The 16,861-nt window shown below is 44.8% G+C and overlaps 1 protein-coding gene across 1 annotated transcript; it reads left to right on the plus strand.

The window, feature by feature from the left end:
- Nucleotides 1–6,262: 6,262 nt before the first annotated feature.
- On the plus strand, nucleotides 6,263–9,878 carry LOC4338479 (patellin-6). Its single transcript, XM_015782586.3, has 4 exons — nucleotides 6,263–7,181; nucleotides 7,285–7,409; nucleotides 7,499–7,640; nucleotides 9,407–9,878. Exons 1-4 carry the CDS (start codon nucleotides 6,402–6,404, stop codon nucleotides 9,665–9,667), a joined length of 1,308 nt encoding a protein of 435 aa, XP_015638072.1. The 5' UTR covers nucleotides 6,263–6,401; the 3' UTR covers nucleotides 9,668–9,878.
- The last annotated feature ends 6,983 nt before the right edge of the window (nucleotides 9,879–16,861 follow it).

The raw sequence follows: 16,861 nt of genomic DNA on the forward strand, positions 1-16,861 counted from the left end.
AACGCGGAGTCAAAGTTGGTCGCGCGTTCCTCATCAGTATGTGTTAGCGATTCTTTGGGGAAAGAGAGAACATAGTGGCTGGGGCGGAGAAAGAGGGAACGAGGCGAGGGGGCGGCCCTACCCGGGAGCTATCATCACCATCGTCTTCGAGCTGCCACCGCTGTGCCGGATCTGGAGAGCTTCGTGGAGGGAGAAGCGGCCGCCACCACGAGCCGTCGAGCTGTGCTCGAGCGGCGTCCGAGAGTTGAGAGGCTCCAGCGGGAAGGGGGAGCAGCTGAGAGGAGAGAGAGCTGTCGTGGCGGACAGGGAAGGGGAGCTACCCCGGGCTGGATCCGGCCTCCATGCCACCACTCCGCCCGGTGTTGTCGCTGCTTCAGCCGCTTCTCCGCCCAGTGCCATCGCATAGAAGGACGCGCCGACATTCCAGATCTGCACCGAGCTCCTTGCCATCCACGCACGCACGCGGTGTCGAGCTCGTCGCCACCTCGATCCGCCGACGTGGGTGGTAGGGAGAGTGGTGGAGGGGGGAGGGGTGGCGGCGGTGGGTGGGAGGGAGAGAGGGGTGCCAACGGCGGGGTAGCCGAAGGAGGAGGCCGGTGGTTGGCGAGGAAAGGCAAAGGGAAGAAAGAGAGGAGAAAGAGAACAGGTGGGATCCACTATAATGTACTGTGAAGAATAAAATAGACCATATGCACTGTGGAGGATGTTTCTTACAATGTTCCTAGCCTAGTTGGCGGTTTTGGCTTCTCAAATAAGGCAGCCGCACTGGTATTGCTAGAGTTTAGGGGTGTGTTTGGATGGAGGGATATGGGTGGATAGAACATGGCGGTCCATTTTCTGTGGGTGTTTGGTTGCTGGGCATGGGTGGGATGGGCGACCCAGGAAGGAATATTCCTCCAGATGCTGGATGGGGGGATCCGGCCGATTTGCCAGGATCCAGCCGCCCGAGCGCCTGGGCAAGCTGGGCGAGCGGGTCGCGTCACCCCGGGCGAGTGAGGGAGGGAGGCGGTCGCGAGCGAGCTAAGGGAGGCGGTCGCCTGGGCCCGACGACGACGGTGCGGGCGGCGTCGGCGGGAGGAGGCGGCGGCGCCTATAGCCGGCGGGAGGAGGCGGGAGGCGGGAGGAGGCGGCCGCCGACGGGAGGAGGCGAGCAGCGGCCGCCGGCGGGAGGAGGCGGCGGCGCAGTGAGCCCTAGATCTATTGCTTTTTTCTTTTTTTCTTTTTTTATATGTGTATTTATAATATGGAGAGGTAGTGGTGTAAAATTGCTACAGAATTTATAAAATGCATTATGCATTAATTTGATGGGGTATATTCACCATCTCAAGTGAGAGGTGACCACACCTACAAATCCAACTCACTCCAGCCAAACAAAAAATTGGATCACCAAATCCATCTTCAAACAAAACAAAAAACTGGATCGCCATATTCATTCTACCAAACAAAAAACTGGATCGCCATATCCAACAAAGTATGGACCGCCATATCCCATCCATCTTGACTGTGAACCAAACACAACCTAGGCTGATCCGAGCTGAGCTCGAAGTGTGCTGATCTAGTGGTCTGTCACGAGTTTTGAGCTTTTTTTTTTTCAACCCTTATCTCTCTCGATGCTTCAAGGTAGTAAGCAGATTCACCGTTGGCAATTTGGCAACCATATGTGGTGAGTGGTACTCCCTCTGCTATTTCATGTTAGTCGTCGTTTGATTTTTTTTTGCCTAAGTTCATTGAAAAAAATTATTAACATCTAAAATATTAAATTAGTTTTTATTAAATATTGAATATATTTTGATAATATGTTTATTTTGTGTTGATAATATTTATATATTTTTCTATAAACTTGGTCAAACGTAAAGAAATTTGACTAAAAAGTTAGACGAGGTATAATATAAAACGGGAGGAATATCGTTTTTGCATGGTAATTGCATAACTAAATATGATCCATACATGACAAAAATGCCTCGGACCACTCCAACCTTGCACGGCCATCCTGCAGAAGGTTCGAAATTTGAACCACAACCAATGCTGACCAAACTCCACATACATCCAAAAACAGTGTACCATCAGTCGCCCAATCACCACCAAATGCTGACAAATAGACAAAAATTGGCAGCAGATTCCGAGGGAAATACTCGAAGTTTAGAGCCAAAGCAGTTTAAAAGTTTGTGTGATGCTTCGTGGAGGAAAAAAAATAGGAAATAGCTGGCAATATGCACAGCATATGTGCATATTGCGCGCGTTGCTGCGTTCTGGAGTACTTCTGTACTGTTTGCAGCGGTGGGGAAAAAATTTGAATTATCAAGGACATGTCTCCACACATTTTCAAGTACCGTACGAATAATTATAAGTTACTAAAAGTATGCCTATGTGTTACTGTATCGTAAAAACTTTAAATGAGAACATGATTATACATCAAGAGGAAAAAAAAAGAAGAAGAAAACCGGACAAGAGAGGCATGATGATCTAATAGTAGGCGTATCATTCACCTAGCAGGTTTAATGTCCTCAATTATGCATATATGGATATACTTTTCATAGTAATTTAATGATATATGAGATTCACAACCCACCCCAACCGAGCGTGTAAATAAGATTAAGATGACACATTCACAACCGAGCGTGTAAATAAGATGACACATTCACAAATATATACCCCTTTAAATGTTTCTAGGGGTGGCGATGGGTCTGCTGCCCCTACCCCACCACCATTGTCTATCATGTGGGACTATGAATGAAAACGGAGCGGATAGTTTCCGTCCGCTCCGGAGAAAAACGAATACATATACCTTTCGGAACGGATAATTTTCAGATAATTCGGATACTAATACAAATATGGATATTTTCTCCCGGATACGAATACGAATATGGTATTAGGGTTTCCGTCGGATACGGATAATAATTCGGATATCCGGTGAAGTCATGAGACATACCCCATCTCTTTATAGAGTAACTCTATGACCTTCAATATATCTTTTTAGATTTTAATAGTTATTCATCTCTTAACATTAGTCCACACTATTAACACTATTTAATTTTTTAAAGATATTTATAAATTATACTACATTTTATATAAAATGAGCTAATTATATATGTTGATATTTGTTTCTATTAGAAATTGAGTTGGTTTTTGTGTTCCGAGAAAAAATTGTTTTTGTATTTGTGTCTGATCATATTCGATTTTTATTCGTATTTGAGATAATACGTATTTGTTTCCCAGCAAAATAATACGAAAATAAATATGATATGAGCATTATCCATCCCTATCCACTCTGTTTCATCCCTATGTGGGACCTAAGGTCGGAGCCACCAACTCCAAGCATTATAGTTCTTCGATATCCATCGTTCAATGCAATCCAACCTACAACTTAATAAAAGAGGGACAACATGTCTAGAGATTAATCAGTTGTGCAAAGATCGATGAGACAAATGATCTAAGCATATGTGCTTAGGGATTGGGATTGTACATTTAGATTTCAGTAAAAACAGTTTATTTATTTTACATCAGTAAAATCTTATTTTATGGACTCATTGGTACATTTCTTGTATATGGTTGTTTCTATTAAGGCGACTATTTAGTAGTTCCATCTTTTATATGACTTGTATATTCCGACCAATTTTTACCATTATCATAATAATAAGTATAAATTTGGAAAAGATATATTAAATGCGGACAGTCAAAGAATATGGAAAGAAATAAGTTACCTATTCTTGGATTATAACAAAGCAATTTTTGGATTTTAAAGTTTGATTTTTAAGAATACTTTTAGTTGGGGCTTTTACTTATTGTTTTGCAATTATTTAAAGAGAGTTAGTCAAGGAAAATGAAGAGAACACCTAAAAACAAGCCTAATATTAAATTTAATAAAACTAGCTTCATATTGTAATCATGATTTTAACTAATGATTGGTAATCATATTTTAGGTGTGTGCTGAGTTAACCACTCGGGGCTGTTTTGGAAAAAAGGAATTTTGAAGGGTTGGATTCTCCTATATGGTCATTTGGAAGTTGGAACAAAGGAATATCTTCCCCAAATTTCTTTAAAGTTCCTTAGGATTGTCTCGAATCAAAGGAATTTTAGAGGATTCTCAACAAGAGGTTCTACCTCTTGGAAAAAAAATATTCTGTGTGTCCATCTCTCTCCTCTAATGACTCATTTATAACGTAGAATAGAAAAAACGTAGGAATAGAAAAAATATACAGGAATTGAATGTCATGTCTAGCCAGATTCTACGTGTTTTAATAGTCCATAGAAAAACCCCAAGAATTGTGGATAAAATACCTCATTATAATGAATACAAGATGAGAGATAAAGAGATATGTTGCCTTTGGACTTTAGAAAGGAATATAAACTATGAGCTTTAATGAAATGTTTAGAATCCTCTAAAAAACGAAGAAAAGGAAGCAATCCTATAGAAATTTTGGAACCCATTCCTATAATCCAAAGATCTTATATGAAAATTTTCTATAGAGCAATCCTTTGAAATTCTTTCAAATTCATTTATTCCAAAGTAGGTCTAATTCCTATGTTTTCCATGCGCTTCGTCCAAATTTCCACGTGTTTTTTCATCTAGAGGATTTGAGATTATAAGTTACTCTAACCCTATGTTTTTTCTCTAGTAATTGAGATGATAGTATAAATAGATAGTATGATTTATTGAGGAAGAAAATATAAATGATATATATTAACTCTACTGTTAAGTAGAGTAAACATAACCGAAAAAGCAAAGGTAAAGGATTCGAGCTATGAACAAAGACAAATCTTAATGAGAACAAATACATGTGCCACCCACAGCCAAGATTTACCTGTTTTCAGCATATAGGCTGAGTAGGTTGTATGGGAGTTGGAAACTTATCTTTAATGCACGTAAACGGAATGACTCATTAGCGAATAATTAATTAAATATTAGCATTTTTAATAAAAAAAATTAATATGATTTTTTAAAGCAATTTATTATATACTTTTTAAAAAAACGTGCATGCGAAAATTGAATGATTTAAGTTAGGAATTTTAAAAAAAGAACTCAGGTATACTCTCTCCGTCCAAAAAAAAATCCAATCTAGTATTGGATAGGACGTTTTATAGTACAATGAATCTAAACAGAAGTATATATACGTTGTAATAGAAATGTCTAATCCAATAATAGGTTGAGTTTTTTTTGGGCGGAGGGAGTATAGAATAAAAGAAAAACGCAAAATCTATTTCGAGAGGCATCTCGATTTAGACTTAACGAGCGACGCGGACAATTACGTGAGAAGTACTGCAAGCGTTACAGACATGCATGCAAGTAGTTTTTGCTATTATGTTGTGCATATTTTTTTTCTTCTTATAAAATTTTCTCTTAAATTACTTATCCGATCTATAATCCGATTACACCATTGTGTTCGTAACAATTAAATCTTTACAACAAGATTTCACATGATTATATTTTGATGAAAAATCACAACTTTTATGATATGTCTATATTACTTTTAGATTTCACTAAGTTACTTCTTATACATACAAAAGTAAATTCAGTAAAGCCTAGAAGTAATTTACATATATATATATATTATAGAAGTAACTTAGAACAAAACGAATGTAACTTTGGCATATCATTTGAAGTAAATCCGTTGTAGAGATAAAAACATGACTCTATCTAGAAATTAGATTAATCAGCACAAATTATGAAATTAACTAAAAACAATAATTAAAGTAATCACCTCAGAGCATTATGAATGTATAGGAAGTATTTTAATTAAATCTAAAAGTAACTTATATATATGATAATTAAATATATGATAATTTGTTCAATGAAAAAAGGTATTAATTAAAGTTACTTTCTTTTTTTTTTATAAGTTACTTTTATAATATATGTAAATTACTTTTAAGCTTGACTGAATTTACTTTTGTATGTATAAGAAGTAACTTAGTGAAATCTAAAAGTAATTTAGACATATCATAAAAGTAATTTGTAATTTTTCATCAAAATATAATCATGTGAGATCTTGTTGTAAAGATTTAATTGTTATGAACACAATGGTATAATCGGATCGTAAATTGGATGAGTAGTTTAAGAAAAAATTATATTTAAAGTATAGGTGGACGGTGTTTCTTAGCAGTAGCTGTGTAGTCACGTCCAAAGAAAAAACAGATAGAGGCCGAGGTCGGCCCAACGGGCCTGACGAACACAGGCGCACAGCGGACAAATCCTCTAATAATTAACCCGTCACACTTTTTCCCCCCTTCTCTCATAAAAACCCCCACCCCCCAACAGCGAGCGAGCGAGCAAGCGCGCCCCCGCCACGCCTCCATCATAACGCCACCGCCACGCTCGCCACGCCTCCCATCCGCTCCACTCCATTTCAAATTCTCGCCACCTCCCCCCCGCATTTCGACGAACACCTTCGCCGCCCACCCCCCGCATGTCTCCGACCGCCACCCCATCCCCCGCGCCCGCCGCGGTGGCGGCAGCGCCCAAGCCGCCGCCGTCGGGGACGGGGGCGAAGCGCAGCCTGATGTCGTCGCTGATGGAGGCCACCGCGCTGCTCAGGTCGTCGTCGTTCAAGGAGGACTCGTACGTGGCGTCCGCGCTCCCGGCGTCCGACCTCCGCGCGCTCGCCGACCTCAGGGCGCTGCTGTCCACGCACCCGGACCCAATCTCCATCTGGGGCGTGCCGCTCAACCCGGCGCCGCCCCAGGGCGGGGAGGGGGCCCCGGCCCCGGCCGCCGCCGCCGACGAGCGCGCCGACGTCGTGCTGCTCAAGTTCCTCCGCGCGCGGGACTTCCGCGTCCGCGACGCGCACGCCATGCTGCTCCGCTGCGCCGCGTGGCGGGCCGAGTTCCGCGCCGACGCCGTGCTGGACGAGGACCTCGGGTTCAAGGACCTGGAGGGGGTCGTCGCCTACATGCACGGCTGGGACCGGGAGGGCCACCCGGTCTGCTACAACGCCTACGGCGTCTTCAAGGACAGGGACATGTACGACCGCGTCTTCGGCGACGGCGAGCGCCTCGCCCGCTTCCTCCGCTGGCGCGTCCAGGTCATGGAGCGCGGCGTCCGCGCGCTCCACCTCCGCCCCGGCGGCGTCAACGCCATCATCCAGGTCACCGACCTCAAGGACATGCCCAAGCGCGAGCTCCGCGCCGCGTCCAACCAGATCCTCTCCCTCTTCCAGGACAACTACCCTGAGATGGTCGCGCGCAAGGTAACAAACATACCAACCACTGTCTTGTTTTCTAATTTCTACTTACCGCCGCCTCAGGCATTTCGTCGAACACCTACCTGACTCTGGCACTGCTTCCTCGCAGGTGTTCATCAACGTGCCCTGGTACTTCTCGGTGCTGTTCTCCATGATCTCGCCGTTCCTCACGGAGCGCACCAAGAGCAAGTTCGTCATCGCGCGCGAGGGCAACGTCGCCGAGACGCTCTTCAAGTGAGCACCATTACACACCATTTCGTTCCCCATTTTGCTCGCCGCCGTCGCCGCGACACGCAGTTGATTCTCGCTTTGCTCACTTGCAGGTTCATCCGGCCGGAGCTGGTGCCGGTGCAGTACGGCGGGCTGAGCCGCGCCGGCGACCTGGAGAACGGCCCGCCGAAGCCGGCGTCCGAGTTCACCATCAAGGGCGGCGAGAAGGTCTTCCTAGAGATCGACGGCATCGAGGTATTACACTTCTTGCTCCTCATCATCATCTTCCCACATTGGGAGCTCAGATTTTAACTAATCCTACAAGGCCTTCAAACAAAATTTTGCATAGTTTACATCAAAAGTTGAGTAGTGAGATCTTTAAACTAGTCCTAAGTTCCTAACCACAACAACTTCTACTTTGGCTTATCCACCACCCCCTTCTGCTTGTCTCACTCCGGGTCGCCATTTGCCAAATCGGGAGCCTAAACAATTTGCAATCACTCACCCATGTTTTGCGACTAATTAAGTTGTGTGCTCGAGATGGAGCAAAATACTAGCCAGTCAAGGCAAGAACTACAACGAGGGATTATTGAGCACCGGTTTTGCTTTGTCCTAGGTATCAAATTTATAATCTTTTGGGCTCACCACTCCCCAACCCCAATGCGATTAAAGATTTGCAGTACTACCAGCACAGCGCAGCACTACCGTTTCTGCCTCTGTTTTCTCTCTGTCTACTCCAATGGCAGCGGCGCAGGCGCATGTGAGGGCCCTCGCCCAGTGCCCACTATTTGGTGTCTCTCCGGGTTTTTTGAAAGGAAATTGCGGTAGGATCAACGACCCGACTGCCATTGCCAGCACGCTGCAAAAGCTGACCCGGGGGGGGGGGGGGGGGGGGGCTTCGAGCTGCGTGTGTTCTTGCGTTGCGTTGCTACCACACCAGTAAACGCTGCGTCAACCAGCGGTAGGAGCAGTAGAGAGCACAGTACAGTAGCACTAGTACTACTAGTAGCACTATACTATTGGCTGTGTTTAGTTATTAGATCCAAAGTTTGGATCTAAACACAGCCTATCCTCTGCAGCTGCACACCTCTAGTATATAGCTGACACGATGACTACTCTGCTTCTTCCCTTTTCCTGCTTGCAACAATAGTCTTTCAACTGTTCACATGAAGAGCGAGAGATACAATACAGCTTGATTCCGTCGTCACAGGGCTCACACACACCTGCAGCTAGTAGCATCTTGTGACCGGAATTACTAGTGAACGGTGTGTGCATGTGAGCTCCTTGGCAATGTGGATTGAATTGCCCAAGCCGATGAGCATGAAGGAGGAGACCGTCGAGAAATTCTTCTTCTGCGACGAGATAATACCCCCCGATGCCGATGGTGCTGGAGCGGCGGCAGCAGCAGCAGTGCTCCTTTTGTAGCTTTGCTTTTGTTTACGGTTCACGCCACGGCGCGAGTTTCCACGCGCTGTCACCTCTCACGCTCACAGCATGACAGCGAGGTGAAAAGTGGGGGGAAAAAATGAGTCACTCCTTGCTTGTACTAGTACAGATTTTTTTAGCAGGGTAAAAAATTATAGTGGTAATAAAAGCGTTGGCTAGTTAAACCTTGTCTTCGCCTTCCCCGATTGGCTGGTTGAGGTGTAAAAACCTTCAACGGAAAAGGGTGATTAACTTTGGGAAGGGTTGGGGCAGTTGATGTCGATGATCAGTGTGATTCAGTGTTTGCTGCTTTTCTTTAACCGCTGTAAAAAAACTTGCCCACTGTATTGGATTCTGCCAATGCCGAAACGTTTCATGTGAACCGTGTTGCACATGGTAGGACCAGCTTGTGAAAGAAAACCATGTAATCTTGTGATCCCATGGATGGGACTTGAGTGCGTGGCATAATTACATGCAAGCGTGAATCTTTTGTTCTATCTGGGTAGTAATAAGAACAACAATAATAATCCATGATTTGGGGGATAGATTGATTTTGATCGCCGCTGGGGGCAATTGTGTTTTTTATTTCTTTTCAGGCCGGCGCGACGATAACGTGGGACCTGGTGGTGGGCGGGTGGGAGCTGGAGTACGGCGCGGAGTACGTGCCGGCGGCGGAGGACAGCTACACGCTGTGCGTGGAGCGGACGAGGAAGGTGCCGGCCGCCGCCGACGAGCCGGTGCACAACGCCTTCACGGCGAGGGAGGCCGGCAAGATGGTGCTCTCCATCGACAACTCCGGCTCCCGGAAGCGGAAGGTCGCCGCCTACCGGTACTTCGTGCGCAAGCCGTCGGCGTAGAAGGCGGCGGCGGCGGCGGCCAGTGGAGTGCTTTGCATCGTTGCTTGGCTTTGAAGAGGGAGAGGTTTAATTTAATTTAGGGGCTACTTAATTAGTGCTATAACGACGTGCATGTATTAATGCCATATGTAGAATATAAATTGTAAGAGCTGTCACAACGAACTTATCATCATCCTTATAAAGCTTCGAGTTCACTGTTTTTTTTGGCTAATTTATCATTGTCCATGCATACATATATACCTGCAGAAATCAGGCTTATAGTACAGAGAAGTTGCTGAAAATTGACAACTAATAAAAGATGCAAAGCAAATACTAATTAAGTTTCTGAAAATTACTACTACTACAGTACTTCAGGTGTTGTCAGTCTCATGAAGCTAATCTGCATATACCCCCAAAAGGGAAGAATTTGACTGCAGTTGATAGTGCTAATCAGTGACTAGTGACTAGTAGTACTAAATCCAAAAATGTACATTTGCAGGAAAAGCCACTAATGCTACGGGATGTGAGACCTTTGTATGCGCAACACAACACTGCATTTATGACATTAGGGACAAGCTAGAACAAGACAAGTGACTGACAGTGGCTTAGCGGTACAAAGCCTGTCTACGTGCTACAATCGCCCTGACCACTTTGTGGATCAACGCGATGCAAAGGGTCTTGGGGGGGGCATAAAGAGGGCTCCTTCCTGGCGGTGTCTTCAATTAATCATGCGATTGTTGGTTAATTACATTGTCCAAAGAGCGTACTTATAATTGGCATGTTTAGGCCGATGCAGCCTGCAGGTTTTAATTAAAGGAGTCCCCGGATGCATGTTTTATTTAACGTGGATTCTTAGCATGATATGCAATTGATTGTTAGCGCTATGCACAGATTAATATCAGGATATTAGTATTGAAGTTTTCTCATTGATCATTAATAATACTTCATCATCCTAAATGGAAAAAGAAAAAATACTAATTACCCCCGAACTATCGAGGTAGTCCGAATTACTCCCGTGAACCATAAAACCGGACATTCTTCACCCCCAACTATGCAAACCGGACGAATTACCCACCTCAACCCAATCCGCGGTGGTTTTGATCTACATGGCGTACACGTGGCAATCCAGTCAGCATTTTATTGTGGGGCCCACATGTCATATATATACTCTATCTATCTCATGTCTCTCTCTCGGGCCGTCGGGCTCAGCTCTAGCGGCGCGGGCAGACGGCGCGCACGGCGCCGCGTAGGGGCGGGTGGTGGGCGGCGGCGGCGGGTCGACGAGCTCGGTTGGCTCCGGTGGCAGCGGCAGTGACAGCGTCCACGGCGGGACGTGGAGCAAGGCAGCGGCGGCGACATCCTTGCCCCCGTCACGGCGGCGCGGAGCTCGGACACGCCGGCACTACGGCGGCCGCCCCCTTCCCTGCGCGCCGCCGTCCACCGCAGTTGCCGCCCCGCCGTCGACGCGTAGCTGATGACCCCGGCCACCGTGGTGTTGTACCGTAGCCCGTGCGCCGCCTCCACCGCAGTTGCCGCCATCGCCGCAGCCTCGCCCCGCCCCGACAAGCGCGACAGGGCCGTCATCCACCGCCCCCCCCCCGCGCGCGCGTCACCGTCCACCGCCCGCCCCCGCGCGTCGTCGTCCGGCGCCTACCGCCCGCTCCCACGCGCTGCCGTCCACCGTCCGCCGCCCGTCCCTCCCCGCGGCGGGCAACCGGTAGGCTGTGACAGGAGCGACGCTAAGGTGGGAGGCTGCCGGGATAGAAGGTGGGCGCGAAGGAAATGGCGAGCGGCGGTCGCGGGAACGGCCTCCTCCTCCGCCGCCGCCGCCGCCTCCCTTTTCCGCCTCTCTTCCTCTTCCTCCCCGTCCTCCTCCCGATGCCGCTCCAGCTCCCGATGCGCGCTCCGTCTGCCGTCCCCCATCCTCCTCCCGACGCTTCCGGCTGGCTCGCCTCTCCGCCATGGCCGCTGGCGCCCGCCTCTCCCCCATCCCCTCCACCTCCCCGCACGTCACGTGCGCGCCGACCGCCGACCCGCCCCCCACTCAGCCGCCCATCGCCCTTCCCCGCGCCACGCCATGCGTGCCGGCCGCCTACTGCTGACCGACGAAGAGAGAGAAAGAGGGAGAGGAAGAGAGAAAGAGGGGTCTGACATGTGGGTCCTACCATTAAAAATAAAATAAAATACTGACTGGACTGCCACATAGACCAAAACCACCGTGGATTGGGTCGAGGGGGGGTAATTCGTCCAGTTTGCATAGTTGGGGGTGAAGAATGTCCGGTTTTGTGGTTCAGGGGGTAATTCGAACGACCATAATAGTTTGGGGGTAATTCGTACTTTTTCCTAACAGAATAGTCTAAATATATATTAATCTCTCCGTCCCAAAATATAATAACTTTTATCCCTTAGCATTTGTCCCAAAATATAACAACTTCTCCACCGACGTTCTTTTCCCAACCAATCACAACTCTCCACCATTCACTTTTTTCACCACCTCCACTTTTCATTTAATCACAACCCTTTACCATTCACTTCTATCTACTTTCTTAATAACCGTGTCAACTCTAAAACTTCTTATATTCTATAATGGAGGGAGTAGTTACGTAGTTCTCCAATAGAAGTCCTCAAATCTGCTTGTACTATAGACAAAATCCTCTTTTTAAGATGGAGAGAGTACGTAATAATTTATACAAAATACCTACGGTTCTACGAAATTTACTCCTAAAATTTCGATAGGACACGATCCAAGCTGAAACTAGCCCTACATGATACATGTGATGGAGTGTGGGTGGTCCTACTAACCTTGCTTCTTGCCTCTCTTATCTGAGCTGGTCCTAGGAGTAGTACAAAGACGTAAAAAAAAAAAAAGAAAACAGAAGTGTTTATCACATCACAGCTCAGGGTCACAGGAAGGCAGGTGTGTTTGCATCTTTGTCGCTGGTCAATGTGTGTTCATATGCCCTGCTTTATCTTTTCTTTTTCTTTTCTATTTTTTCTTTTGGGGAACATCGCCAACGCTGCAAATAAAGCTGCCTCCTGCTGTTACGCATTGGTCCAGGAAGCAGGATTGGCGAGAGCCCCCGTTTGAAATGAAATTAGTACTCCCTCCGTCCCACAGTACTAAGCGATTCTAATTTTTTTGTTAATTTTTGATCACTTGTCTTATTTAAATTTTTTTAAATATAAAGGGTGAATAGCTAATTTAGTCCCTTAAGTTTTACACAAGGTTTAATTTGGTCCTTTCAGTTTTATTTTGTCCACATAGCTTCTCTAAATATTTGTTTTGTCTTGAAATCATCCTTGGGTCCACTTAATATGCCATATGGCTATTTCTAGTTAATATTTCTATTAGAAATGTCCCTTTTGCCCTTAATTTTTATACAACTATATACTAAAAAATAGAAAACCAAGATGAATAAACAATATTGCAGATGTGTTTCCCATTATTTCAACATGTGCACATGAAACTTAAGCAATTACTATCGTATATACTTTCTAGTACATAATTTATTTTCGTTTTACATAATTTACTATGCTTATTTATAAGAAAATCAAGCATGCAATTTTTCTCTTATATATGTGAATGATAGGGGTATAATTGTCATTTATCAATAGAGTTGTTGGTTCAAGGCCAAGTTTGAATTAAAATGAAAACTTGAAGGACTAATACGGATAGATTGAAACATCAAGGACCAAACTGAGCCTCAGATGAAACTTGAAGGACCACTTTGACTATTCACCCAAATATAAAAAACGAAAAGTTGTGCTTAAAGTGACGAGTAGTTAAACGTTGCAAGCAAAAACTCAAAATCCCTTATATTATGGGAGAGAGGGAGTACTACTACTCCGGGCATCCGTACATCGGAAAGTTCTCAATTTATGAACGATTTAAATGTCGCTTTACTATTTCCGGCCAAAAATAAAATAACCAATTAATCAATTATATAACGTGAAATTATCTATTACTCCTTTCATTTTAAAATATAGCAACATCGTTTAGCACAGTTGTAGCTATATCTCTATCAAAAGGCGAGTGAAGCCGGTTAAAGTGATCTCACGAAATAAACTAGAGAGATAAAACTAGATTTAGGTAGCTCCATAACTACACTCTAAGCCCAACCCATGAAGTTAAGTTTAGAAGTTGAAGTCTTACCAAATACTCCCTCCATTTCACAATAAATCGAATCCTGGAGGGAGGGGTTTGTCAAAAAAAAAAAAAAACGATTCTAGCACAAAAAAACCAGAAACCATCAAATCGTTTGTGGGCCATACTAATAAATACGGAGGGCAACAATATCTCACGTCTCCTCGTTCACACGCGCAAACCTTATCTCTTCCTAAGCCTCTCGCGTTTCTCTCTCTCTCGTTCTCTTGCGGCGGCATCTGGATGCACAACCTCGCCGATCCTCCTATGGTCCTACCCTCTCCACCCCTCTCCCCCTCCCTCCCGCAGTCCCGCTCCACCCCTCACTCTCCTCTGCCCACGATTTTCTGCATCCGATGCGGCGGCTGGGATGTGGCGGTTGAGGAAGGCCTGCGGGAGGCAGATCCTATCAAGGCGATGGTGGTGTTGGATGGATGCAGTGGCGGCGAAGGCAGTGGCATGATGTTTTCATGGAGGAGAAGGTGGAGGCGACTGGTGGATGCGGTGTCGTTGGCGGATCTGAGGCAGATTTCTTTTTTTTTCTCTATTCTTGGTTTTTCTGTGTTCTTGGTACTTGCTAGTTCATCCAGGTGAATTAAAATCATTTTTTCCAGATTGGAGGGATGTTATCTTTTCCGTCGGCAAGTGTACAAATTAGTTCTTGCATCTGAATTCAGAGCAATCCTTTTTTTTTCTCAGATTGCATCTGAATTAGTTCTTTTTTTCTCGGCAAGTGTAAAAATTAGTTCTTGCATCTGAATTCAGATGTCTCTTCTTTCGGCAGTGCAAAAATTCAATTTATTTTGCCTTCTTTTTTTTTTGTTATAGATGCTTCCTGTATGTGCTGTACTAGTAGTACTAATTAATGGATATAGATAGGGTCCGTGCTGATGAACGAATGTACTTAAATAAGGGTATTTTGGTATTTTCACCTTAGTCCTAAACTCACATCGGGAATCCAGGAATCGACATTTTCCGGGACGGAGGGAGTATGCCTTTAATGTAGGATAGGACACATCCTAGGCCCTGTTTAGTTCACACCAAACTTCCCCCAAATTCTAAACTTTCCATCACATCACATCCAAAACTTTCCTACTCATATAAACTCCCAACTTTTTTTCCAAAGTACCAAACTTCTCCCCAAACTTCGGAACTAAACACAGCCCTAGTATGTATTACATTCCGTAAATAATAGGTTGTTATATTTTAAGTAGATTTTGCTACAGGATATCGTGTCTTCGTGTTTTATCTGTATGACACTACACGAAGTCACTTACTTTTAAAGGAACACACTACAGAAATGTGGTTATTTGCTAGAAGACACCACGCCCATTAAATTAGTGCTTTCGTGCTGACAAAGTGAGAGGGGACCCACCTTTTTACATGGCGTGACCAAATTGCCACGGAGTGTTCTTATTCTCTTCCTCCTCATCCTCTTCCTTTCTCATCCTCTCTTTTCTCTCTTCTCCAGACAAAACAAACAAACAAACATTGTTGAATCTCGAGTAAAAGCATTGCACATAATTGATGAGTTGGTAAATTTGCATACTGATGAATTTGGAGTAAAAAATTACATTAAGGGACTGTTCACTTTGATGCCATTTTCAACCTTACCAAATTTTGGTTAAGTTGCCAAAAAAGTGGCTACATTTAGTTTGCTACCAAATTTTGGTAACTATATAAGAAATCCTACCAAAGTTTTGGTAAGTTGCCAAAATTTTGGCAGGTAAGGTTTTTTTAGCATCAAAGTGAACAGGCCCTAAAAATGAAAAAAAAAAGCAGCAGAAGGGAGGTGTCAATCACGACCACCGATCGACGACGACATGAGCAGATGTGATGGTGGTGACAACGAGCGGGAGCAACCAATCTGGCATCGGGGACGACGAGGGCAAAAGGAGGGCTCCAGATCGGGCGTTGGGGACGGCCGTTGTGATTCGCCAGCGTCGGGTCAGGTGCGGATTCGCCAGCGTCGGGTAAGGTGCGGCTTGAGCAAAATTGACGATAGCATCGTGTGAGAGCACCCGGGCCGGCTGCGTCAACAACGAGGCAAGCGGATCGGGGGCAATGGTGGCTTGGGGGAGGGCCATCCAGTGGAGAGACACGTGATGCCGTCCCCGCTCTTTCGTCATAGACCTTGTCCTCACACCGCGCAACCTCCGTCATCGCCGTGCACTCCGCCCGCTGGTTGCGCTACTACTCCCGACTCACACGCCTCGCTGGAGAAGAGAGAAAAGAGAAAGGAAGAGATAAGGAAGAAGAGAGGAATATGAAGAGAAATAAGGACAATTTGGTCATGTTGTGTAACAAAGTAGGCCCCCTATTTCTTTGTCAGCATGAAAACACTATTTAATGGATGTAGTGTCCCCTAGAAAGTAACAACATTTATAATGTGCTCCTCAAAAGTGAATTCGTGTGGTGTCCTATAGTTAAAATCACGAAGTCACGATGACCTGTAGCAAAATCCGCTTATATTTTAGGATAGAAGTACTACTCCCTCAGGCAACTATTCTTTCTTCATGTCTCATAATACAAGGCAAGCATGCATACATACATTAACTAGCATCTCTTCCTCTAAATTCGCTTGGTTTTAAATCCTCTACCATCAAACCCTCCAATCACATTACCTGTATGCATCGAGGTGATCCAAAAAAAAGGTGATTTCTTTTTGGCTTTTGTGTTAGTGGTATTTGTGTTTTATATTTTAGGATAAATAGAGTAATATGAATTTGGATAAGGTCTCTGTACCAAAATAAATTAACCTAGTACATATTCTGTATATGTTTAGATTCATAGTGTTAGGTAGTGTCACATCATATATGTTTAGATTTATAGTGTTAGGTAGTGTCACATCGAATAGATTGGTATATTTTGTATCTCAGAGAACTCTTGTGATGAGTATATAACACTCTTGTATCACTGCTCTTTCGTTGTAAACTGTCCATATATATTCTTCTTAAGTACTCTCTCCATTTGAAATACTACCAGTAGTATACGGTATTGTGGAGATTATGGGTACATATACTCACATGACAAGGCTATCCGACTGGTTGGGGATGGTTCATATAAATAGA

Source organism: Oryza sativa, chromosome 5 (assembly GCF_034140825.1).
Source record: "Oryza sativa Japonica Group chromosome 5, ASM3414082v1".
Classification (NCBI taxonomy): domain Eukaryota; kingdom Viridiplantae; phylum Streptophyta; class Magnoliopsida; order Poales; family Poaceae; genus Oryza; species Oryza sativa.